The sequence below is a fragment of the Cyrtonyx montezumae genome, unplaced genomic scaffold (assembly GCF_038088225.1).
Source record: "Cyrtonyx montezumae isolate F1298 unplaced genomic scaffold, pur_monq_1.0 scaffold_8, whole genome shotgun sequence".
NCBI classification, from domain to species: Eukaryota; Metazoa; Chordata; class Aves; order Galliformes; family Odontophoridae; genus Cyrtonyx; species Cyrtonyx montezumae.
The window spans coordinates 114,464,871-114,489,940 of record NW_027072089.1 but is presented as its reverse complement, the minus strand read 5'-3'; the positions used below and the strand labels follow the sequence as shown (position 1 = coordinate 114,489,940).

Sequence of the window (25,070 nt, the reverse complement as noted above, 5' to 3'; positions counted from 1 at the left end):
AAATTAGAAAACAGAGGAAAATGGAGCAACGTGCATGCCAGAGATCAACATGGTGGCATCAAAGTCCAGAAAATGGGCAGTGCTAGTCAGAAAGCTGTTTGGCCAAAGCAAAAGAATATTCTGAATTTACAGTTAGGTATTTCCAAGGCAAGGTATCCATTGGTTTTCAGGGACTGGTAGGTGCTAATGACCCTTCAAGCTTTTGAATCTATTTCCTTGTGAAAACTGTCATTTATGTACAGTGCTATAACCATGGATCACAAAATTGCTTGCCTTGAGTGTTTATATAGAGAAGGTTCAGAAACTTTAAGACTGTTGTTAGTAAAAGAACGTAGAGGACCTACTAGATTTTTGAGATTAGATCTCTGTAATCATGGCAAGAATAAGAATAACAAAGCCCATTCTGTGCTAGAATGCTTCTTGCACAGTGAACCTGGGAAATGGAGGTTGTAGCAGCCTGAGTGTCTCTGAGGAGCCCACCTGCTTTCTCCCCTTCCTCTGTGTGTGTCAGGACTCTCCATCCTCTTTACCATTTGCTTGCAATTCCCTCACCTGTTATCTGTTTCCAACTGTACTCTGCAACAGACATCTCTGAAGCTAACCTACATGCTCTGAAAAATGACAGGACTAAGACAACGCAGATATTGCTAGATAATCCAGCTCAGTACAAACTGCCACAGTTTCAGATTCTCCTCATGTTCCCAAGGATCACTTCAGATCACCTTCTGGGCACATGAAATTTCCATATTTAATTCCTGCTTCAAACATTTGTTTGTATGTCTCTGGCACACTTTTGCAGCCCAAGTGACTTGTGCTCATTTACATTGTTTTTCCTACTTTGAAAATGATTAGTTAATACAGTTTCTACTTTCATCTACTACTTTGGGCACAAAAGCTGAATTCAGTCATGTAAAAACTTTGAAAACTTTACTCTTTGTGTCTGGTCCAAACTGTCTCTGCAGTGGTTTTGGCATATGTATTTCCAGCTCTCTTTTCAGCTTCCATTCTGTTAGTCTCCAGATTTAAAAAGTTCGTGATCTCAATGCCAGTAAGGAAGGTGATGATGCCATATATGCCAGGTGTAGAGTAACTTCTTTTGTTCACAGTTGGGTCTAACTGCTAATATTTTCCAGGGATATCTCTATGTCTGTACGGTTGTATCCAACCAGTGGATAGCTGCCAAGAGAATCTGGTCTGTTGAATGCAGACCATCTCATTTCAAAGTCTATAGAAATATCTGCCATAAGCCACTGGCTTTATTTCTACAGTGTTTTTGTAACAGTGGTGCATTTAAAGGGAATAGGATATATGATATAATAAACTTACTTTGGAACCTCTTAAGATTTCCCTGATATGGAAGAAGACTCAAGTTCTGCTTACGCCTAAGGGTTAGGAGGCAGAATAGCTCCAGAACAGATGATGTGTTTTGTATATGGCATGGAAGTGTTGTGGAAGAAGGAGTTAAAGAATTGAGCAGAGAAAACTATTACATCATCTACAGATCTGTTAGTAGAGCTACCAAATGGAATAGTATTTGGGATAATAATTGTTGGACATCTGACCCTTTTTATCTTCTGTTAAGTGATTCATCAGTGTATTCTAACTTCTGAAAGTCCATCTTCCATTTTTAGTATTTGTCTGATATGTCTGAGTATTCAAATATGTTCTATGTTCTACCTCTGTACTGATGAACAGAAATTTCATTGATATATTTAGGAAAAATGGAGACAATTTTTTGGATCCTGAAAAAAATCTGTGAAGATACCAAAACATTCTCCTTTACTGGGAAATATTTTCTAGTTATATCTAGATCTTACAATTTCATTTAAGAATGCTGCAGGAAGAATCTCAAGGTACTCAGAGAAAATAAGACAGAGGTCTCAAATCTTGCATTCTAGCAATTTCATACTTCATACTCCAACAATATTTCTACTGTTAAAGCCTGGAGCTATTACGTTCCTTCAGGGGAGTGAATTGGTCATCAAAGCCTCATAAATAATGAAACTGTCAAAACAGAACCTTAAGCTACTCATCAACTTTTCTGCATTCTTGCACTCAGTATAACTAAATGGAACTTCATGACTTTGTCCTTTTCTAGGCCAAATGATAGACTGTTTTAAAAAGAAGATAGCAAGTGACAAAAGCAAGTGCTACCTATTTACATAACCCAATTTATAGATTATTAAGAAAATAATGTTTGTTCTAAAATCTGTGACGCTTGAGCTGCTGGCAGGCATTTTCATAAATGCACGGTTTTCCCCCAGGAAACCTTCAAGTAACCAAATAGGGTAAACTATGGAGCCTGTAAAGTAGTTATCATTTAGGAATTGCAAATGTTTCTGTAAATCTGATTTTTATTGTAATTGCTTTCTTGGTTCTAATCCATGGCACACGTATTATATAGCAACAATCTTCCTCTACTGCCTGGCCTCCCCAGTAACTGAGTAGGGCTGGGACCAACTCAGGTTCTACCAGAACTTCTGTGAACACTTGCTCACTGCACAGAGTGATTTATTCTTTTTGAAAATAAAACATAATACTATTGTTTCTAGCCATGAGGAAATCTTCCAGCTGCAATCCCATGTGGGATTCTAAGAAAATAATGACACAAACAGCCTTATTCTGTGATTCCTTTTAGTTATCAAGACACCTAAACACTGGTGTTATTTACAATGTCTTCATCGTTGGCAGGCACTCAGGGCTGATCTTACAGGTAGGTTCCCAGAATTTCTGGAATTTGTAGTTGAACTTGCTTAAAATAGCACTGTTAAGGGGATATCTACACTGCAGTTGCTTCCCACTTTGTGTGCTTGGATCAAAGCTGATTTTATCTAGTTGGTGGGTAGCAACGCAGCAGTAGCAACTCCAGGGACAGTATGTGATGGCTACTGAAGTGTTCACTACACAAGGACGCTACTTGGGTGGGCTACACTTGACCTAGTTCAGAGCAGGCCCAGGCATGTTTAATGAAGGAGTTTTGTCTGCAGTACAGATGTCTCCCATCAATGATGGCTGAACCTCCTCAGCCTTAGAGAAGAGAGGTTGGTTCTGATGTGGCTCTTGTTCACTATAATGGGGTTGCTACTTCCTGGCTCTGCAGGAAGCACACTTCTAAGGCCAGCCTTAGCAGCCTGTGTGAGGAAGCAGGAGAGCTGGATGGTCTCTTAAGCACGGTTCAAGGAAAATGTAGTTGTTACAGAGCAAGGAGGGACATGTAACCCTAATTAAGTTTTACCCTTTTCTAGGAGGAAAAAGTGTGAACAAAAAAGAAATTCAAAATACAAGTGGTTCTCACTTGGTTGTTATCCTCATGAATTGACAGGATATAGTAATTTCTGATGTTAACTACTATTATTTTTCACAACTCTGAAATCCAAATTAGGACTAATACATACTATGAAAAGAAGAAAAGTACAGTATGTTCCCATGAAGTGAAGTATCACTGTAAAACAGAAAAATATTGGTATCTCCAGATTATAAATGGAGATTTGTAACGAGTGGGGCACTTTTGTGGTAAATGAGTTTTAAAAGGTTGAATATATGTCTAAAGTGTCCAGGGACTGTTTTTCTTTGAGATATTTAGGTACCTAATTTTCCTCAATGAGAAGTGATGAAGGGTAGCTTGTACTCATTACAGGGAAGAAATAACTGTGCAGAAACTGAACGCGTCCTTCTGCTAATTTATTATGATGCAGCCCCGCCCAAAGAATGCACAATTAAAACTGTTTGATTAAAATTCATTTGCCTCTGAAACAAACTCAGAACTTGTACTGCTGACCTGCACAATCGTTTTAATCTACTTCCTTATCTTAAATTAATGCAAAGCCAGTAAAAGCAGCCGTTTCGTGGGTTTCCCCTATAAACCTTAAAATGTATAAGATGGTTAGATGTAATAAGACTAGAAAAATAAAGATAACAGAGGGCATGCTTTGGTTCCAGTGTGGCTCGAGCAAAGTTTTGTTTGGAGTACCCAGCTGCGTATACAGACACAGTGGAATTTGGTTTGAGAGGAACCTACAAAAATTACACAAATAACTAGCATTTTTTTAATGAATAATACACAGACATGCACCTGCTTCAGAGACTCCATAGATTAGTCTTGCAGCCAATAGAAAAGCCCTTTGGAATTCAATTACATGGCTGAAAACAGAAAACAAAATCATGGCTATACTTTTAGAACTCTAACCAGCAAAATGTTAACCAGTTCCTGGGCTGAGCTTTTCCTGAGGATTAGTTTGTTTCAGTTTGTTTTACTTCCCTGTTTCTTATTGAAAATTTATATTATTCTATTCTGTTCTTGCAGCTGGAGCCTCTCCCAGAAGATATTGTGCACCAAATCCCCAATATGAATGCAGTAGCTTCTTTGAAAAAGACGACTGAAATTCAAAGTATGTTTCTCAGTTTGAATTGTTGGGTTTGGGGTGTTTTTTGTTATTAATTAATGTCACTGACATTAAACTATTGTTCAGAGAAAACAGAAGGCAAGTTTTGTATGTACAAACCCAAATGCTGTGTCTAGTGTGTATGTATCTACATATATATATATGTATATATATACATGCTTTGGTTTTGTTGCTCTAGCATGTATTTGTTTCTGCTATGTATTTATACCTGATGCATTAAGCAATTTAAATTATTTAGAGCTTTCCAATTTCTTCATATTCCCAAGTCTCTCAATTCCAGTGCAGGTAAAGTGGAATAGATGTTTGCCAATGAGGGACAGGAACAGACACATAAATCAGAGATCAAATAAACAGACTCTTCAGATTTTGTTTGTGCAGCCCTTTACAAGTTACTCACTTTAATGTGTAGGGGAATTTGAAATAAAATTAAGAAGCTCAAAATGGACACTGGAATCTCTGGAAAAATGCTGACAAATATGCTTTGATTTTATTTTATTTCTGGTTCAAACAGTACTTGATCGCTTCAGTTCTGTACCCTGCTCACAACTCTTTACTAACCAGATGCTTTGGGGCATTGCTCTGACCTCAGTGAAAATTTTTCACTTTGCCATCAGTTACCTTAATCCTTCTGAGCAGACCTCCCTTAATTTCTCTAATCTTCTGCTTTCTGCCATTTTACCAAGGCAGCAGGAGCTTCCTGACTTCTACTGTTTGCTGGCTCCTTAACAATAACAAATGGATAACAAATGTTTTGATTCATGTTAGGTTAATCACAAGTAATTGGGAGTCATCTCTATAAAATAAATGCAGCTTTTAAAGGGGACACCATGCATTATCCACTGATAATGCAGTACTTCTAAATGTAACTTTAGTTATAAAGAGGCAGTGAACATTCATTGTGGGTTTATAATTCATAATCCTTTATAATTTATAATCCTTCATATCCAGCAGTCACTCACATATGTACATGCTCCAATTAAGTCATCTGTATTTGATAAATTCCATTATGGCATTTTTGCTGAATAGTATCTCTTAGAGTAGCTCACAAATTAGTGTTTTTTCTTAAAATTCCCTTTAAGGTAAGGAAATTCTACACAATATAGTATTTATCTACAAATTATAATAGGAACAGAAAGCCACACACAGAGCCCTAGAAAGCTTATAGACAGCTGGAAAGAACATTTAATTGTGTTTGGAATAAGACATATATTTAATGAAAAATGAATCTGAAACAAGAAAAATAGAATGGATGGGGAAAAATAATACTAGATGTAGAAAAGCATGATGTATAAGTGCTTACACACAAATGATGGTCTTTCAGAAAGAGGAAAGTGGCAGAGAAACAAAGATATGGTGTGTCTCAAAACATAGTCCAAAGCTCTGCATAGTGACTTAATTTTGATTATTCAGAGCAAACTTTGGTTTGAGCAGAGCCAGTTCAGTCATGGCAGTCCAGTGAACTGCCAGGCTGTTCAGGATTTGGAGATATTTGTGCGCAACATTGTTGATGTGTGTTGGTTTTTTTCCCACCTATTGCCTGAAAAGTTATGTATACATCATTTTGTTTGGAGAGAAAATTTTTGGAAACAGATGTGCTTGAATGATTAATACTGAGGAAGGTTAATGCAGGTTTATGAAGGTTGTGTAATTAAATGGAATTAAGAGAAGCAAGTACTTTTTGAATATTACAGAGTTGTGCAGTCTGAGATATTGTGGAGGAGCAGCTCAAAAGATATTCAGAAAGACTGCCTTATCTGGATGGTTCTTTGTATATGTCTTTGGTTTATTTCTGTGATTCGACGTCAATGATGAATATTAGCAATATTTTATACTCAAAATGTCCCCTCCTCTGTGGTCATTGCAAAACAAAAATTGAAGATGCTGTACTTAGACAATGAGAAAAAACTTTTTTCTTTTTTGTAAGTGGAATGGAATTTATACAAATGTTTTGTATGTGACAGTGATCTGAAGCCCTTTTGGAAATGTCATATACTTGGAAGTAGTAGTTCCCACACCCATGTAATACAGTATTTCTACACAATCCTGTTCACTAGCTTTAATATTATCGACAAACTAGATTTTTCATGCAAACCATAGTACAGCATATCCAAACCTACTGGTGAAAGGCAATTACAAATGATTTTAGCAGTGACAGAATCATTCATTTTTATTATTTCCTGGTAATAATCAGTGCTCCCACAAATCTTTGAGAGAGATTTAAGCACATATTCATGTTGAAAGACACAGCATACCTAGAAGACTGAGTTGGTTTCATTGTTTCTTCTTGCAAGCAATGATTCCTCTTCAGTGAGAATGAATGAAGCCAGAGACATGCTCCATTCTTTTCCCCATTCTCCACAATATTATCAGAAAGTGTAACAGGACTAGTAGAAATTCACGTTTCAGTATAGCACAGTAGAAATGGCATTCTCAAAGTTTGGGTCAGATGCTTTAAGTTCATGCAGTTGTCAATCCACAGCATACTTAGAGTTCCTAACAAAGCTCCTTTGCAACTGCATGCTGTGCTTGCCTTACTGTTCCACAAGACTTTGCCTGCAATTCTTTTGAATTGAATACACCCAAACCTCATATATGCTTAGTGCACAATATATACAAGTTCTGCTTTAATAAAAGAAGCATGCAAAGCTTTTCTGCTTTCCATAGCTGTTTGTAAGCTTTCTGATTTTAAAGAAAAATCTACCACTGCTTTTTCATCAGCACCAGAAAGTTTTACCCAAGGTACCTGCTACTACCTGGATGCTATTCCTAAATGGGACTGCTTTAAAATTTCTTCCCATTAACCACAATGGGTTGCTGTACCCCCTTCTCCAAGACCCTCCACAGCACCATAGATGCTGCCACCTGCTTCCCAGCCAGGCTCTGCTGTCCCTCTAATCCTGAAGCCCCTCTATATTACAATGTAGGGAAACAAGAAAAATCACTGATCGCTTGGGAGTGGAGGGCAGTTAAATGGGCACAAAGAGCCCGATAATATTCTTGAATTGGCCCTGAGTTTTGGTGTTACAAGAAAGGATGCAGGGGGCAGCTGGTGTGCAAGCCTGTGTGTGAATGAACGAATGCAATGGAGCAATCCTCACTGATGCTGTTTTATTGTTGCTGCAGGAGAGCAACACAGTGGTAGCTAGTTACTAATATTTTATTTTATGAATAAGAGCCCTTGAAAACTCCAGCAGTGAACATGGGTTCATTTCTTTTATAGGCAAGAGGAGGTATTATTCCCATGCCAACAGATTTGATTTTCTTGCACATCTGTTTCTGCAACAAAAACCCCACCCACTCTGTGAACATTTAGCTCATAAATTACAGGGTTTGAATTGGGTGTATATTGCAAAGACTGACTTTTCCGCATATGATCTGTGAGAACACTGTGGAATGCCCATATAACTTTTTTGTTTGCTTTTAGTGTATTTTTTAATGAATAGAGAATTTGCTCTCTGAGCGCAGTAATAATAGAGAATATTTTTGTCTTGTTTTTATAAAATTTGCCAGGCTCCAATCATTGAGCCTACTGTTATGTACATAACTTTTTAGCTGTGTCTTTCATGCTTCTGGAACAAAGCCAATCTTCTAACACTTAATCTCAGCTTTGTAGGATACTTAATACACTTTACATTTTATCCCCAGAAGGTCCCTGTTATTTAAAGATTCTGCTAACTACTCAAACGTGCACACTATTAGAGTTCAAAGAAACACTCTGGCCATGCTTGCTGGTTGTTCTTGCAGACTGGTTTGGGCTTTCATCTTGCAGTGATATTTTTTGAATAAAGACATTTTCAGGCTTTATTGACAGCTGCTTTCTCACTGGAGTAAAAAGTTCATCTTTTGAGAAGCCTGAAGTGGTGCGGAGAGCTGTGCTACCCGTGAGGGTGATTTCAGCGGCCTGTGTGCAGCATGGCCAGCACCACCAGCCCAGCCTCCAGCTGTCAGAGCCTCCAGCCATCCTCTGGATCACCACCTCGCCTCAACCCACTACCCAGCTGCCAAAACTCTCCTTTTAACCCTCGGAAAAGACCCCTTCTTGATCCCCTCTCTTTCACAGCTGTTGAAACCCTCCCTCTAATTCCCAGATAAGTTCCCTGCCCCAACCTCTGCAGCAGCTGCTGGAAGCCTTGTGCTAAACACTGAATAAGTACTGGTGCGTAGCTTCCAGCCTTCCCAAAGCTTCTCATTTCCAGGTGTCATCCACCTGGCAATTAGTGAGCGCAGAGTGGATTACTGACCTGTAAGAAATGCATATGTAAATCCTTTCTTGTCCACCTGGTTACCACTGATTGACCTCTGTTTCTTAACAGCTGTGCAGCAGCAGACCAGTTTTATGTTGGTGATGTCACCTGCCACCATTGTTGGTGCCACTTGAGAAGCTCCCTGCTGTCTCTTCTGTGGTAGTCTGAGAGCAGAGGTTACTCATGGTTTTAATCCACTGCTGGGTTTTTACACAGCAAACTCGAAACCATTCCTTATGATATCTGGCGGCTTTCCAGCAGCAGCCAGTTCATATATGAAAGTTTTAAATAAATTATTGCTCTAGTATACGCCCTGAGGTTGGAGAAAGAACATCCAGGACTAACAAACCTGATTGTTCTGGCAGCATCACTGCAGTCCAAACTGGCATTTCTCAGATTTTCCTTTTTGAGACAGTGCTGTGTGAGCACTTTATACAACAATGTTCATTTTTTCTAGTCCTATTTGTTGTGTATGCATCAACAGTCTTCAATATCAAAGCAATATCTAGGTATTAACCCTGCCTTGAACTCCCTTTACCTTGGGTAGATAAAGTCAATAGCCTGTCTGACAGCATGAGTTCATTAGGCTGCATGTTACTCCTCCAGTTTATTACCTTCTGGGGAAGGGTGTGACACAGCCCTTGGAATGAAAGCACTTTCCAACTTGGCATTCGTAGGTTCAGAAACATACTTCAGTTGCACTAGTTATACTGCAGTGATTTTAAATTACAATCACTCGGCACTGAACTAAGTGATTACTGTGCTTGTACCACCATGCTAGCTGAGATTCCCATAAATTATGATGTGTGTTTTCCTTAGGCAAGTACTGGAAGTCAGTGGAGCCATACTCTGTGCCAGTGGATTGTGCTCTGGCTGAGTCTCAGAAACGAGAGAGGGAGGAGACAGAAACGGTGTCTGCTATGGCTTCCCTTTCAGTGGATGTTGAGCAGTGCTTTCCTCAGGAAGGCAGCAGGTAAGCCCACGCAATTATTGCAGAGAGCAAGGATTTTACGCTTCAGTCACATGAGATGCAGAAGACAGCTAGACTGGTTTGTTTCCAAATTGTCTGCTGAGCTACCTGTACTTTTTCCTCCCTCAATTTAAGATCTTCCTACTTGGCTGCTGGAGACAAAGGTATTCTATACTAACAAATATTTTGGTGTGCGTAACTCGTTACCGAGGTTCATGAGAGTACAATAACTTCATTTTATCTCCACATTAAAAGCTCATTACTATATAAAAAGTGCACTATCGACACTATCTGTGTGAATAAAACAGACATGATCAAGTGTAATCAACAATATTCTTCATATTGGAAGTGAATCAAAACTGGGTTAGTTTTAACCTTCTAGGAAGGGATCTAACTTACGCTTAGATAAATGTAATAAGGATGGACTTAAATCATTATTAAATGATATTAGATAGGCATTAAACATTTCTTCCCTGGAAGCAATGGAACAGTGCCAGCATAAAACTTAAAACAATCCTGACCAGGACCAGGGCCAACATTTTCTGCCTGCCATTCTGAAGGTATAGGCTAAAAAGAGAATACTGTCTTTTTCCAGTTTGTCAGCTGCTTTTTTAGGTTAATGAACATTGCTTTCATTTTCACAGTCTGAGAAAATGACACAGTAACTGTTACTAGTTTTCTGCCAATTAAAGATGGGGGAAAAAAAAAAAAGGCCACTGAGTACTGTGTTACAAAATAGTATTTGTTCAAAGGGACATCAGGGTTTCACGAAGCCACTGCCAAAGTTCTTGCAGTTGCCTATTTACTCTTTTGAAGGACAAACTTTTCTGGCCTTCTCCAACAGGCGAAGACCCAGAATGCAGGGAGCAGTTCAGTTTCCATCACACAGAGGAAACAAGAGAGAGGAAGAAAGAAGAAAAAAAGCCTTATAAGGAGACTCACCAGCTCCCTGTACATTGCAGAGTGGAGCTGTGTAGCAGGAGAGTGAGGAGGGAGGTGGGAGGAGACTAGAGCTGGGTGGGAGTGGAGCCGAAAGGGCCCGTGGCAGCTACTTCTTTAGTTTGGTTCCTGCCTCCTGCATGGGCATTTTATTCCTAACTGGTCTGATGGGCATCTGTGAGCACCCAGAGGGAGCAACACAGAATCATCTCAAAGCTATTGGTCCATTTGGAAGTGGACGTCTCTCATTACTGTGAGAGAGGTTTGCAGATGTGCCTCAAATGAATGCACTGGGGGCAGATAGTCAAGTTTGCGGTGTTTACTAAGTTACCTTTCTCATTGCAATTGCATTTTAGTATGCTTTGTCTATTGTTGGGCTCGTATTATTACAAATGAATCCATAAAAACTTAACAAAGAATCCAATGATGAGCAGGAGACAAATTTTATATTTGTGAAAGCATTAAGCAGTGACCAGCTAAGGAATACTCTAAGGTTTGTCATGTAAGTTTGTGACTGTCACGAGATGCTTCTGTTAGCCAAGGACAGAAAGCTGAGGATCCTGTTTATGTATGCACAGCTCTGAAAGCAATTTTAATTAAAGTGTTGGAACTAATTCATCCAAACAAAGCAAATTCTTAAGTTGTATGAAAAAGGCGTGGTTAATTTTGTGTATTTTTGTGTTGCTCGGAATCAAGAACTGCATTTGTTATGATCCTCCACTCACTTAAAGCTACAGCTGTTGAGAACAACCACTGATCTTACAAGACTTAAACAAAATAACCCTTTGACTAACACTGTACTTAATTATTGTATTTATTACCTAACTACTGATAACCTGTGACAGTTTCCTCCCATTCTGAAAACAGCATTTCAGAGCAGAGCTGAGAAAATGGAAAAAAAAACCAACAAAAAAACGGATGTGCTGAAATGTACACAAGTGGAATTCATGTGGCTGCCAGATTCATTACACTTCATCAGTCCTGGGCTCTTATAGGGGTGAAGCCTTTGTGATGAATTGTTCTGTGGAAAAATGGCTTTGTTTGAAATATCTTTGGTGCTGTTGAAGTTTTTCAGCAGCACAAATAAATCTTTACAAGCATACATCCCTGATTCTGTTTCCACATTTGTAACCCAAAAGAAGACACCCAAAGCCAGGTTGCCATCACGGAGCAATGGGATAACATAAACATTATCTCACTGGGACAATTGACAGGTAGTTTTTCTGAGGCTTCAGGATGTTATTTTCTTGGCTTTCTCCCTGCTGAATGTAAAGATGAATATGGAATGAAGAAGGGTCACCCTGAAGGTTTGATTTCAAATACGCAGTAATCTGGGCTGCAGGGAGACCTGAGAGGACCTGGCTGCCATTTGAGCACAAACGAAACTTCAGCATGGGATTATAAATTCAGGGATTGATTTGACATTGCACACACTGGTTACATGCCAGTATAGCTTAATTCACTTAACAAAAACATATAATTCCATTCACAGTCATAAACAACACAAGCTGGAGTAACAAAATAACATAGATGAATCACATTTGTTCCATTTATTATAATTAAAGACCAAGTATACTTTGCTCCTTCTCCAGTATCCTTGTATGAGAAATGACAGGGATGCATGAACTTGTAGAGCCCTCTGGGCTCTTATGTTCTCTGTACCACTCTTCCCCATTGTGGATGGCAGCCACCCTCTGAAGACCTTTTTGTAAGCCTTTCCACTGAGTATTTTTTGGGGGAAAATTGTTAGTGGCTGGCAGAGCAGGATCAGAGCAGAAAGTGTCGTGGCTGACAGAGGAGCCTGATGGGTTCCTTCCTTATGCCAGGAGCCTATTTACTTTCTCTTAATTGCCCCTGTGTTCAGCCAAGCTGATAATTCTGATCTTGTTTCACCAAGCTGATGATAGACATCCTGTTGACTACAGCTTTGGATGGCCAGGCCTGCAGATGAAGAGTGGCAGCAACAGTCTCTTTGTGGGAAACTCTTGCCAGTTATGTTGGAGGATGTATTGGTGTTTGGAGTGAGATGACTCATTTTAAACTCAGATTTTGGGTAAAGCAGCTCTTTTCCTGGCCAACTCATATCTGACTCACTTACCACTTATGAATAAAGGATAAAATGCTCCTGGCTAAGGACTGTATTAAGTATTTCTCTTCCTTTCTTCTCTCCTTCCTTCTTTTCTTCAAGTGACAGTGCAGATTATTTTTTTTTAATTTGATTTTCTCTGAGTCTAAATGAAGAAAACCATGAAATCTGCTATGCTTTTTGTGTTTTATTTAACCAAACACAACTCTGCACTTTAAGATTCAATTGAAACTTGATTATAGCCTTCATGAGAGAACAGATATAGAAAAAAGACTTTGTGGATAGGAAAGAAAACATGCAAGATGCTAACACAGATTTAAATACAGATGCAATTAAAGGAACCAGCATGCCCTATGAAGCATTTCAAACTGCCATAACTTTTGTGTATAGATAACTGCCTATTCCCTAAGAGAGATACAGATTTAGCTGATTAGAATTTTGCTTTGGCCAGACATCTGTTTCAGAAATCTTGCTATGAAAATATTCAGCACAGTGCTGTCCATGATACACTGGAGCTTCTGTATATTTCTTCTTAAAATGGAAAAATAAAAGGATGTGGGGAGAGGTCTCCAGCACTTACTACTTTTGCAGAAAGCAGTAAATCTTCAGAACGACATCTGTCAGGATTAACTTTATGGCTCTCATTCGGCTGAGAATAGATTTTACTCAAATGGAAATGAAAATGAAGCATCATTTTTAGATATTTTCCTTAGCGTTTCTGAACTATCGATTGCATTTTCAGTCATATTGCTGTGTATTTTATAGCAGAGCAATATTGTTATAGCAGAGCAACTGTTCAAATTGTAGTGTACAGCTAGTCACCACCTAGGGTCATGTTCCCTGTCTGTGCATCAGCTCATAGAGCTTTGCTCGGAATTTCACTGAGCATCCAGCTCAGCTGGGCTGAAGAATTTGCATCTACCTGACCCTACCTCGTAGCATGTGAACTCAAAGCCAGGCTCAGGAGTCACAGGAGCTGCAGCCTTATTTTGACCACCTCTCTCTCATGCCGTGGCAGAAAGTGCCTGAAGGAGAGGACGGGGAACAGAGGAGTTCAGAGCGAGTCTTTCCCTGATCATCTGTAATCTCAACAGCTGTATGTGACCCATCTGCATGAAAGCCTCCAGAATACTTACCCAAGTATAATTTTTTCAAAGCTATTTTTGAACTAACTTAGAGTTTTGAAATTCATACAGTGAATCCCACAGCTTCATCAGGCACATTTTAGAGCATTTAGAAATGAAAGCATTTTTTCCCCTACTCACATTCTCTGCTACTTTTCTGGTTTAAAATATTTTAACTGTCTCAAGACTTTTTATTCTTCCTGGAATTAAAATGCCTTACTTCTGATCATTCTTCTTGCCTCTTTCTGTAATTCCTATAGTACTTTTTAAGAAAAAGGACTAAGAACAGAATTCAGGACACCAGATGTTGAGCACAGTATGGATATATAGAGTAGATTAATGATGGGCATTTTTTGCTGCTTTTGTTTTTCTCTTCTAGTCTCATTAACTCCAAGTTCTCAGTAATTGCCATCACAGTATATAAACAATTAAAGCAGTCCTTGCTTGGCTTTGTGTATTATTTTGCATCTGTTTACCTTCTTTTCCATTCAGAATTGGTGCTATGGGCTTTAGAACTCTCTAGTATCAGTAATTTTGCATCTTCAACAAATGTTATCATTTAAATGTACTGGTACTTTGCCAAGTCTTGAAATGCTGTGCAACAACTCTCTGTGGTGAAAATTCACCAGTGTTATTACCCATTTCCTACTTCTAATGGATTTTTAATCTATGGCAGGGCCTGCTCTCATAAACAAAGCTCCTCAGTGCATTTGCATAAAATCATTGGAAGACTTTGTGCAAGGGTATCACTTGATCCCTCTTCGTTCAGTTCCTTCAGAAATTTGTAATAAATTTGTAAGATTTGCCTTTCCTGCAAGAGTTAAGGCTTAACTCTTAGCCAAACTACTATTATCTAAATGCCTACTAATTCTATGATTTATTATAGCTGCTATCAATTCCCCTCAGTGCAGACTTACTGTATCTCCTATAGTCTCTCAAAGGGGGACAACATTTCTTACCTCTGCCATGGATGCTGATTTAACCAGTAGAATGTCCTCTATAATTATTTATTTAGAAGCATCATGATTACATTCCCTTAGAACTTAGTGGACAAATTTAATCTGCTCTTAGCAATTTGGCTATGTTTAATATAGCAGCTTGTTTTAGTGCTGATTCAGTTTAAGACAGTTCATCTGCAAATAATAAAATCTGCCTGACACTTCTCTAGTTAACAGAGATATAAATAGTTTGCTTTGCTCTTGTGGTCTACCTTTCTTGATGTTCCTTTTATGCTTTGATCATTTCTTCTGATGTATTTTGAAAGACCTTTTTTATTATTGGTTTTTTATGCCTTTAACATGTTGGTCTTCAGATTCTCCTTTGGCCATTTTGTGAGTTTACATTGAACTTCAGAGTTTCAGTTTTATTTGCCTTATTTGGACATTACTTCCTCTTTTGATAGTTTACATGTTTTTACCTTGGTTAGCTCTTGAACTACAAAGTCTTTTTCACTGTGACCCTTTTCCTTTGATCCATAGAATCCATTTTTTATTAGGATATACTCTTACTTGGGATGTTTAATATGATGTCTTCAAGCACCCTCCAAATCATCTTCAAGGTATAGAAATGTACCTCTTTTCCTCCATTCTTTGCTACCAGAGGATCACTTTTCAATTACAATGCTCTTCCCTGAGACAGCTGAATTAAATTAGAAACAGATTATGGCATAAAACAGCCATACCCCCATCAGAAAATCTGTCTTTCGTTCAGCAATTTCAGCAATTCTGGGGACTTGGAAACTTATCTTGAATTTTTTTTTATTTGTTTGCGTGTGGTGATGTAGCCATGAGGAATCTCTGCAATACTAACATGTAAATTAAGGTAAGAGAATTTTTTTAATGACTTACAGGACTCATCTAGATTCTTATACTGTCTTTCCTTAATGCGTAGACCTGAGCTATTTTAAATAGTATTCTCATTAAATAATATGGTTGTCATTTACTCAGAACTGCCACAGAGCAATAGTACTTAAGATGTCACAAGTCTTGCCAGATTTTATCCACATGGCAGGACTCTGTCTCATTGACTTCATTTGTTTTAATAGAATCATTTTGTTTAGAAATAACTGCACAGAGTGTGTTTGCCTCTGCCAGAGTGTGAACTGCATATAGAGATCTGTAGGCAAGCGCTCTTCATGTTATATCCAAATGATCAGATTGAATGCAGGTGGGCTCTGCTCCTAGAAACCTGCAGTTTCAGTGAGCCACAGTGAAGCTTTACAAAAAATCACAGTTGTGGTTCTATGTTCATTACAGTCCCAATCTGTGCCATTTTGGATCTGCCAACTGCACAGCCTGGATCAGATCCAGCCTCATAGTTACATTTCTGAGGAATTAGTCAGAGCATACAATACGGATTGGATTTTTTTATTTATTTATTTTTTGCCTGTTTTACTTTTTTACGCCAACTTCTTGTTAGCTACAGGAAGACTAACTGAACTAGTGTAACTAGCAGTGACATAACTGCGGTTACATAAATTTGGCCTATCAGACTTTGCTCCCTCAATTTCTTGGAGAGAACTTTGGATTTCAGCTGATTGGGTATACATTAATTCATCTCTCAAACATGTCATTTCAATGTTTTTCTCTCTGTACTAAGGGCCTGAAAATTTTACCCAATCTTGTCTAAGCTGTTATCCTGTAAAGATGTACATTTCTAATGGCAAGTCATTGGATAGATCCAGTGACTTCTCTTGTGCTAAAAAACTGAAGCCTTTATCAGCATACATACACACAAATTATCAAAGCAGACTGGAGAAGGCTGATAATACCCTGCTGGGTATTAATATCTGGGAGATAGCAGATGGATTTGCCAGAGCACCTGAACCTCTTCTCCACTTCCAAAAAGGGCCTTGAGTCTTTCACTTGAATGTAAATATTTCTACTGGGGCTTAGGCTCTGCTCTGGATGTTGCGGAACATTGGGATATTCTTGGAGTATTCTGGAATATATTAGAACACAATGCTTGTGATTGGTCCTGGTTTTTAGAAGTGTCCTCATCAGTGAAAAATTAACCAGGACTAAAACCCTGAACATGATCATCTCCAAGTTGTGAGGTATTCATGAAAATGTCAGTCTCAGAAGCCAAATATACGTGAGCAGACTTGCACATGCTCTTTCCTTAGTTCCTTAGAAATAACACAAGCTCCCACTTCCACTTGCAGAAGTGTTCCAGAGCTCCAGTCTTTCCTGTTCTGCCAGTCATCAGTTGAAATCTACTGAAAGCTTTCTTCTCATTCATTTGTTCATTCACTCATTCATTCATTTATTCATTCACTCATTCATACACAACAGAATCTAAAATATTAGCTGTTACCTGCTTTCAAATTGCTCTTTTCTCAGAAAGTCTTGTAAGGTTCTGGATGTTTAACAGGGCTTGTTGCACTTTTGCATTGTTCCAGAGGAGAAGCAGGTCTTCTGCTGGAGAAAGTGGAAGAAGCGTGTGGTCAGCATGAAGGCAACATACATCAGCAGTGTGAAGTCTCCCCACAACACGTGTTCCTGTGCCATACCTCACTAGCAGTCTGTGCTTCATTCCACCTCTATTGCCTCTGTGCCATCTCAACCACAAGTCAGAAAAATGCAAGGAAAAATAAAAAGTGATGATCTTTTGATGTCATTTTTTTACTGCTTACATAAAAAATCCTCCACTGTATGGTGAGGAATAGCAGACTTGCGATTAATAGATGGAAAATCGTGTGGAGTCTCTAACCCTTTGAAAAATGATTAGTCTGAAAAGTGTCTTCTTTTTCATATATCATTCATCTGACTTTTTTTTTTTTTAACATACTAGCTGTAATCATTTCAAATCATAGAGGAATAACCTGTATAAAATCTTTTAAAGAGACATTGCTGTTTTTTTATTGGGAAAACTTTAATAAAGTCCAGATTAATTCAAACTTCTCTGGCTTCCTTGCTAAATAAACACCAAAGCCCAAGCAAGCCCCCATTAATTACTTTTTTTTTCCATGAGATCCCATGATCCTGTACTTTCTGAAGGATTTTTTTACTGAAGCCAATTGTTATGTGAGCTTATCAGATTTAACTGGTAAATGCCTGTTCTATTTATTAATTTGTATTTACTTTTTGCCCTACCTTCATTTCAAGCAATTTTTTGGAGGTCTTAAGCTCACTTTTTATGCTATGTTCAGCCAGACTAAGATGAAAAATGTTCCGTTTCCAAATTCGTACGTCCTTCAACAGTGAGGTCACATCATGATCTCAGAAGTTCCTCGTTTTACAGTTAGCAGCATAATCCTCAGACACAGTTAGATACAAGGAATTATGACACTTTGCACCAGCTCAACATTTATCTCCATTTGTTACAGGTTGTTTTAAAGAGTTTATCGTGCTTAAGTTGGATATTTCCCAGAAACTTACAAAGGTTGCACTTATAATCTGATGAGGTATTATTAATGGATACTCTCCCTAAGACAGTGATTCACTAGTAGAGTTCAGAATTTGGTCTTTTAAGATACAGGCAGGCAGCAGTCAATGAATCTGTGAAAGCACAGAATCAGAACTCAAAGGACTGAGGAAAAACCTCCCAAGAAATATTGCTGATTGCCTGGCTACTGGTGAACTGAGGTTTTGTAATGGTATGGGCTTACTTGGGAAAAACAAATGCATGTATTTCTAGTCACGATTGCTTGTAAAATAGAAGTATCACAGCTATTTTTTTTTTCATGAAATGATTTGATTCTGTTGACACAAAGCATGTACATTTCTGGAGAAAAAGTTATAAAATATTCTGACATATTTTAATATAAACAGGAACATTTTCAGTGATTGCTTGGATCTAAAATGTTTTTCCACTTGACATTTGTTTATACTTACTAGGAAAGAAACTCTATTTATGGATAACTGAATAACACAAATAAACATCAGAGAGAGCTGAAAAATCAGCTTTGATTATGCATGAAAATCTACAATGTCATTGTGTACTCTTGTGCCGTATTCTGATTGCCTGTTTATTTTTACAGAGCTGCTGGCGAGCCCATGGAAGAAGAGCCAGCCTTGTGAAGTGCCAAGTCCTCCCTGATATTTCCTGTGGGTGACATCATTGTGTATCCCCCCAGAGCACCCTCAGACATGTCTTGTCTGCTGCTTGGGTGGCACGGATCAGATGGAACATAAACACTGGGCACGAAGTTCTGAATAGCAGCTTCACTTGTTCTTTGGATGGACTTGAAAGGGCCCTAAAGATTCCTAAAATGTAACTGCTACAATTGTAGAGTTACAGTAAAACAGGCTTGGGAGAAAGAGCCCGGAGCATGCTTTTTATATCCTGTTCGACCCGCTCACCACCATCAATTGTGAAATAGAGTATTACAAAATTCTACACGATAGATTATAGATATGAGTTGCAACAGCCAGCGAAATACTCGGTAAACTCCATGAATCACTTTCTGACACTTTTTACTGGGTAATTTTTTTCATACTGTGTTAAACTGTTAATAGAATTTGTTTTCTCTGCTCTGTGTGATGAAAAAAATGAAAAAAAAAAAACCCAAACCTTTATTTTACATGCCGTTTTTTAACCCCCTGTAATGAATTCTTAGCAGAACGAGTGAAAGGTGTGTAAGCTGAGATGAGGGATTTTAGCTAAACGGAAAACACTTCTTATTGTACTATAAATCCCCCAAAGTACTGTGCTTGGTGGTGCTTGATTTTATTTTCCCTTTTCCTAGCCATCTCTCCCTGTTTCATGTAACATTTTCTATCATAAAAAGACATTCACGATTCCTTAAAATGAGTGATCTTCAGTCTTTAGAAGAGCGCTGTACCCGCCATAGTTGACAGTAGCTCTCACCAGATGTGCAGCAGAGATCAAGTAGTCTCTGAAAAATAGATGGTTTTCCAAATGTGTTTTCAGTTTGTTCTGAAATGTTTCTGTATCCTTGCTCTAAGAGAGGCAATCTGAAGCAACTCCATGCAGCTCATTTGAAGCTCAGGTGTTCCTTTGGAGTTTGTTGGGAGTGTTTTTTACAAGTTGTCGTTTGAATACAAACTGATTCTTTTATGCAGTCCTGCACTGAGAGAGAGCTGACATTGCTTAAGGAGTTTCAAAGGGTTTCAGCTTCATTTTAGATTCCCAAAATGCAGCAAGACTTACCTGCGATGTGACATTAGCTATTTAATTCTGTGTTTGCCAACGTAACATAGAGTCGTGCCTTTAGCTGATAATGAACGCTTAAACTGTTACACGTGTTGCCTTACTGTTAGAGAAAGAGATAGGGCATGTACATTAGTTGACTTCAAATGAACAAAACTGTGCTACAGCAACTTTTATTTTGTTTACAATTTTCTCACCTAATGAACCTTGGGTGATACCTTGAAGTATTTTGCTTGCAGTATGTGACAGCTCACTTGGCTTTTGAAAGCGAATGATGTTCATTTTTATACACTTTCCGAACTCAAAGGATATATTAAAGCCATAAGTGGAGACTGTCATGCTTTTTATTCTGAAATCTGAAAGAAACCTTAATTAAAACAAGATTTTGGTGAAGGCCATGATATGAAAGATATGGAACAATATGGTTTCACTTATAGTCAGACACAAACCTGTAAATCAAAGATGAAAGATTTCATTCAAATAGAATTATATAATTCTCTTTTGTTATGCAGTCGAACTATATCTTTCATGCATTTGGGTTTGTTTACGATTAGCATTTTAATTTTAAAGACTTTTATTACTTATACAAAAGCTCTCTGCTACAAGTTAGAAATCTGAGGCATGCTTTGAAAAGGGAAATCTGAAAAAGGAATGTCATTTCCTATATATGAAGTAAACTTTTATTCCAAAAGGCTTACTCTAAAATGGATATATGCCCCTAAGAAAGTTAAATAAAATTCTACCCTTCATTTACAAGCCAAAATCTTGCTCATTTTAGTAATGCAGAGGGTCCTTGCAGGCTAAATTAACTCCTGGTGCAAGCCACCTTGCCTGACTTTGGGCTTCTGAAGGGACTGTTCTCATGACTCAAGCAATTACGGTTCACCCTGTATTTTTAGCAGACTTGTGATGGCAATCTTGCCACTTACTGCAATTTTCTTGTGGCCTTCAAAGAAGTTTCCCTTCAAGGAAACCAAGGGCCAAGCTGATGAGTTGGGCAATTTGTAAAGCTTTTCACATTTTGAAATAGTATCTGCAAAATTTTAATTGAATGCATTGTAAGATCATTTTAGAATTAACCCGACAAATGCAAAATCTGTTTGAGTCCTCAACTTGCACGGAAAGAAATATGAATTGCAGTTTGAAATGTGATTCACAAACTTTACCAATTAAAGTCTATATTCTGGAGTGGAAATCAGATAAAGCTGTCCTTTGTAGCTGGAAAAGCTTTTAAAATGCCAGAGTAATTTGAATTAAACCACATTATAAACTCACACTTATGCATTTATACAGGCATACTCCTTGACAGACAACCAGACATGCTATTGGCTGAAGTCAGGATCATTTGGATAAGCAAATGTGCAAATAAACTGCACACAGATTGTGTCCAGAACTCTGTTCTCACTGAAGCCAATAACAAAATCCTCTTTGATTTCAGTGGGAGATGAATCAGGACCTGTGGGGGTTTTTGTGTGTGAGTGTATGTGTGTTCTTTCGGTGGATATATATATATATATATTTTTTTTTGAGAACACCATTACTTTTTGATTATGTCATTACAAGGCACTGTGCAGCCCTCTGGGAAATGATCGAGGCTTATGGTGAATATCAACACTTCCTTCCAAGCAGACCTGGGCTTTCCGAGAGGGCAGTTTCACTTGCTGCTGTTTTCTTCTCGCAGTAGTTTTTATTACCATCAATAGTTCCCTGTGGATTATGGTTATAATATCTCACAGTACTTTTTGTCTCATTTCCAGGGAAATATTTGCATGGACACTCTTAAAAATGCCTAGTTTTACCTGGATTCAACAACAGATTTCATGGAGTTCAAAAAGGTGTACAAATTGCATGTTTCTCTGCTTCTAATATCCAAATCCAGAGGCTTAAGAGCAATTTCTGAAGAAATGTCAGTCTCGTGTCTGCCACGGACCTCTGCTTAGGTGAAAGAGATTGACATTTTTGAAAAGTAAACTCCAGATATTTCTAGCTGGCCACCAAAATGTCAACATCTTAGTTTAGACTGTTTCTAAAAAATGAGCTGGTGGGGTAAATAATGATTCCTGTGTCCAGTGAGGAGAAGAAGCTGAGGAGATGGCAAGGAGCCCTCAGAGCAAGGATGACCCTCTGGTGGTGCTGGTGGTATGGGGACTGCAGGATGTCCCACAGCAAAACCTTGCCTTGTAGTATGAGAGTACAAGGGCTGTATTCCACCTTTGGATCAAGATTTTCCTAAGCCAGCAATGTGCTGAGTCAGAAATGCTACAGCAGCAAGTATCACTGACGTGCTGATCCAGACTGTTTTCTTCCTTCCGTGTTAGAGACCATGTGTTGAGCTAATTGGAGTTTTGGACTTCTTGTATATTGTTAGGTTCTTAAATTCATATTAGAATCTGGAAACTAAAAGATTATACAACTCAGGATGTATAGGGAAAAAAAATATACATTTAGCTTAATGTTTTTTACCTGGGCTGTAAATTTCAGAAGTGCAAAGGCTGTATCTTGCTCTTCAGTTTTTGGACTTGGTGTGTAGGAGCTTTCTGTGCACTCACTGGGCTTAAACATAATCTGCAGCAATTGGCTATTTCATTATAATATCCTTCTTCAGGCAAAATTCCTAGCAAGCAATCAAAGTTCAGAGGAATGTTGCCAGAGTAAAGATAATAGTATTTGTCTCTTTCTTAATTATGTTCCTTCTTAATTTTACTTTCAGGCAAGTGAATTTGAGGAAAACATAATTATTAAATGATCTTAAATAAACATCATAACTGAAAAAGAAAATATAAACAGCTGTTAATTAACAAAGTTGACTATTTTTTTTACATTGCAGAAAGTCAACAACAAGCTGAGAGATGTAAGAAAGTGGCAAAAAGAGCCCTCTCTTCAGTATGTGGCATTTAATTTGGTGTCACATCTAAATTAAGTCTCCCTGAAAAGCTGAGATTCATAACCAGAGATGAAATATTAGAAAGGTTTTGCTGCAGCCAATACCAGAGGTCCTGTAGAGAACAAGAATGTAGAGACCGCCTAATTTGTGTAGACAGACAGCAGGACACTTTTGGGGCAGTATGTCTGGGATGAAGAATTAGAGGGAACATTTCCAAAGGCACTGGTGGCTGTGAGACAACCAACTACTATTAACTTGTAGGCGCAAGGAGGTGCCCAGTGAGCACTTGCCCTTTGGGAAATGCCATGTCTCATAAACATGTCCACATGTATGTAGACATGAACCTCCCTACAGGAACTTTGTGCTAAATAACAACAGCCTGGTCTACTGCCCTGAAGAAGATGCTGTGGTTTTGCGCCTAGCAGACACTTCATAGCAGGAATGATAGAGGGTATATATATATATATATATATATATATACACACGTATTTTCTTCAGTAGTAGCCTCTCCAAGAGTGTAACAGTGCACGGTTGTTTTATTTTAAAAGGTCACAATAGAGCTTTGTGAACCATTGTACTTTTTTTTACAGACTCCATATGGAAGTAAAACAGAATGTGTACATGGAGCAGGGGGAACCTGCTAGGAAAGAATTTCTCTTAAACCAAACCTCTGCTACTTGCTTTTCAGCCTAAATCTGGAAGAATTTGGATTTTAAATTATAGTTAAATATTTATTTTGTCGTGTCACTTGCTTCAGTTTTTTTCCTGTAATTGAATCTGCCCTGGTAACACATGAGAACCAAAGAAAAAAAGTCCATCTTCCCTGGCAGATGCTCCTGCCTTTGGTATGGGAATGAGAATAGCTTATCTTTGTCACTTCTAGAAGCAATTAAATGTTTCATTTTTGTGACAGATCCAAACTGGAGTGGTATTTTATGAGAACGATTTAGCTGGCTGGCTGCTGATTGTTAAAAAAAAGAAATTGTGAAACTTGCATTCCTCTCTAACCTCAAAAGGGACCCATTTTGATTTTAACAATGTAATATCTTCAACTTGATCCAAAAGGTTTTCTGTCCCATGACATCTTGTTACTAGCTCAGTTTTAGTCTCTAGCAAGTAACACACCACAGAGAGTGAAAACCAAGGAGAACATTCCAGCAACCATTAATTATAACTCCCTTATACTATATTGTACCCTACTCTAGTGCCATGCTCTGTGCTTCCAAATATTAGAAGAGCTTAGAGCAAAGTATAAATTGTTCTGTGTAATCTAAGACACTCTTAATAGGATGTTAATTAGCGCACTGTGATTTGGGCTGCAGTTTATGAGGAGGAATACATGCTCCTGTGTTTGATTGGTCAAGAGGCAAATGAAGTATGAAGCTGCTGGCAGTGGTAGTGCACAGTGAGAGTATACTGTATTAAAATCTCCACACATCATCCCCTTTCTGATGGTATGCTCACATGGACAAAAAAATGTTTGCAATGTCAGAGCTGTAGGATGCCCTTATACAAAGGCCACTGAGCTCCCTTCTGTTACAGGCTGTGGATAAGAACTGGGACATAGCTCGTGAAGAAGTCTTCACTTTGCACTAAACCACAACCAAACCACAAAAAAGTTCGAGAACGAATCTGAACTTCATCATACACCCCCATTTCTTATACAAAGTCCTCGTTCTACCTGAAAGAGCACTGGCACCAGTGGATATTTATCTATGGACTTCAGCAGGCTTCAGAATGGTGTAAACATCACGTCTTATGTGAACAAGTTCATACACTTGTCTACTGTTGCTTAATTTACTGCTATTTTATAATTCTTGATTGGCTTAATATTTTGTTAGGATAAAGTAGGAAAGCATAAAGCAATACCTGGTGAAGTCATAACTGAAGTTTTCAAACCAAACTTAGTGCTGTGAGTTTTTAGAACACCGAGCTTTCCATCTGGGGATGCTCGGCTGAAATATCTTTTTTTTTTTCTTTGAAAATTGATGTTGCTATCTGTTTCTATGATAAAAAACAGTCCTTTTCTCTGAGCACTAAAAGTTTATCTGTAATCTGTCTTTCCAGGCAGATGAGATTCTAAGGGATAAAATATCAACAGGACCAATCCAAATGGCAAAATTTGTAAAGGTCGATATTAATATTTCTGTGAGAGTAAGAGGAACCTGTGGATTATTGTTTTTATTCCTGATACATTTTTGTATCTGAAAGTATCCAATCAGTAATGTTAAGTAATACTGTGCTCCAAAAATCTATTGATTATATATATATACATGAACCTTGGGTTGGTGTGAAATAGTCCTCAA

The 25,070-nt window shown here is 38.2% G+C and overlaps 1 protein-coding gene across 2 annotated transcripts in view; it reads left to right on the top strand.

Moving 5' to 3' along the window:
* HDAC9 (histone deacetylase 9) overlaps positions 1-21,266 on the top strand; it is a 448,017-nt gene extending 426,751 nt beyond the window's left edge. For both annotated transcript variants that reach the window (XM_065751783.1, XM_065751782.1), the window contains 3 exons: positions 4,304-4,388; positions 9,467-9,620; positions 18,748-21,266. In XM_065751783.1, the coding sequence (XP_065607855.1) occupies positions 4,304-4,388; positions 9,467-9,620; positions 18,748-18,787 (279 nt within the window). In that variant the 3' untranslated portion in view covers positions 18,788-21,266. The remainder of the gene's footprint in view (positions 1-4,303; positions 4,389-9,466; positions 9,621-18,747) is intronic.
* Positions 21,267-25,070: the final 3,804 nt, after the last annotated feature.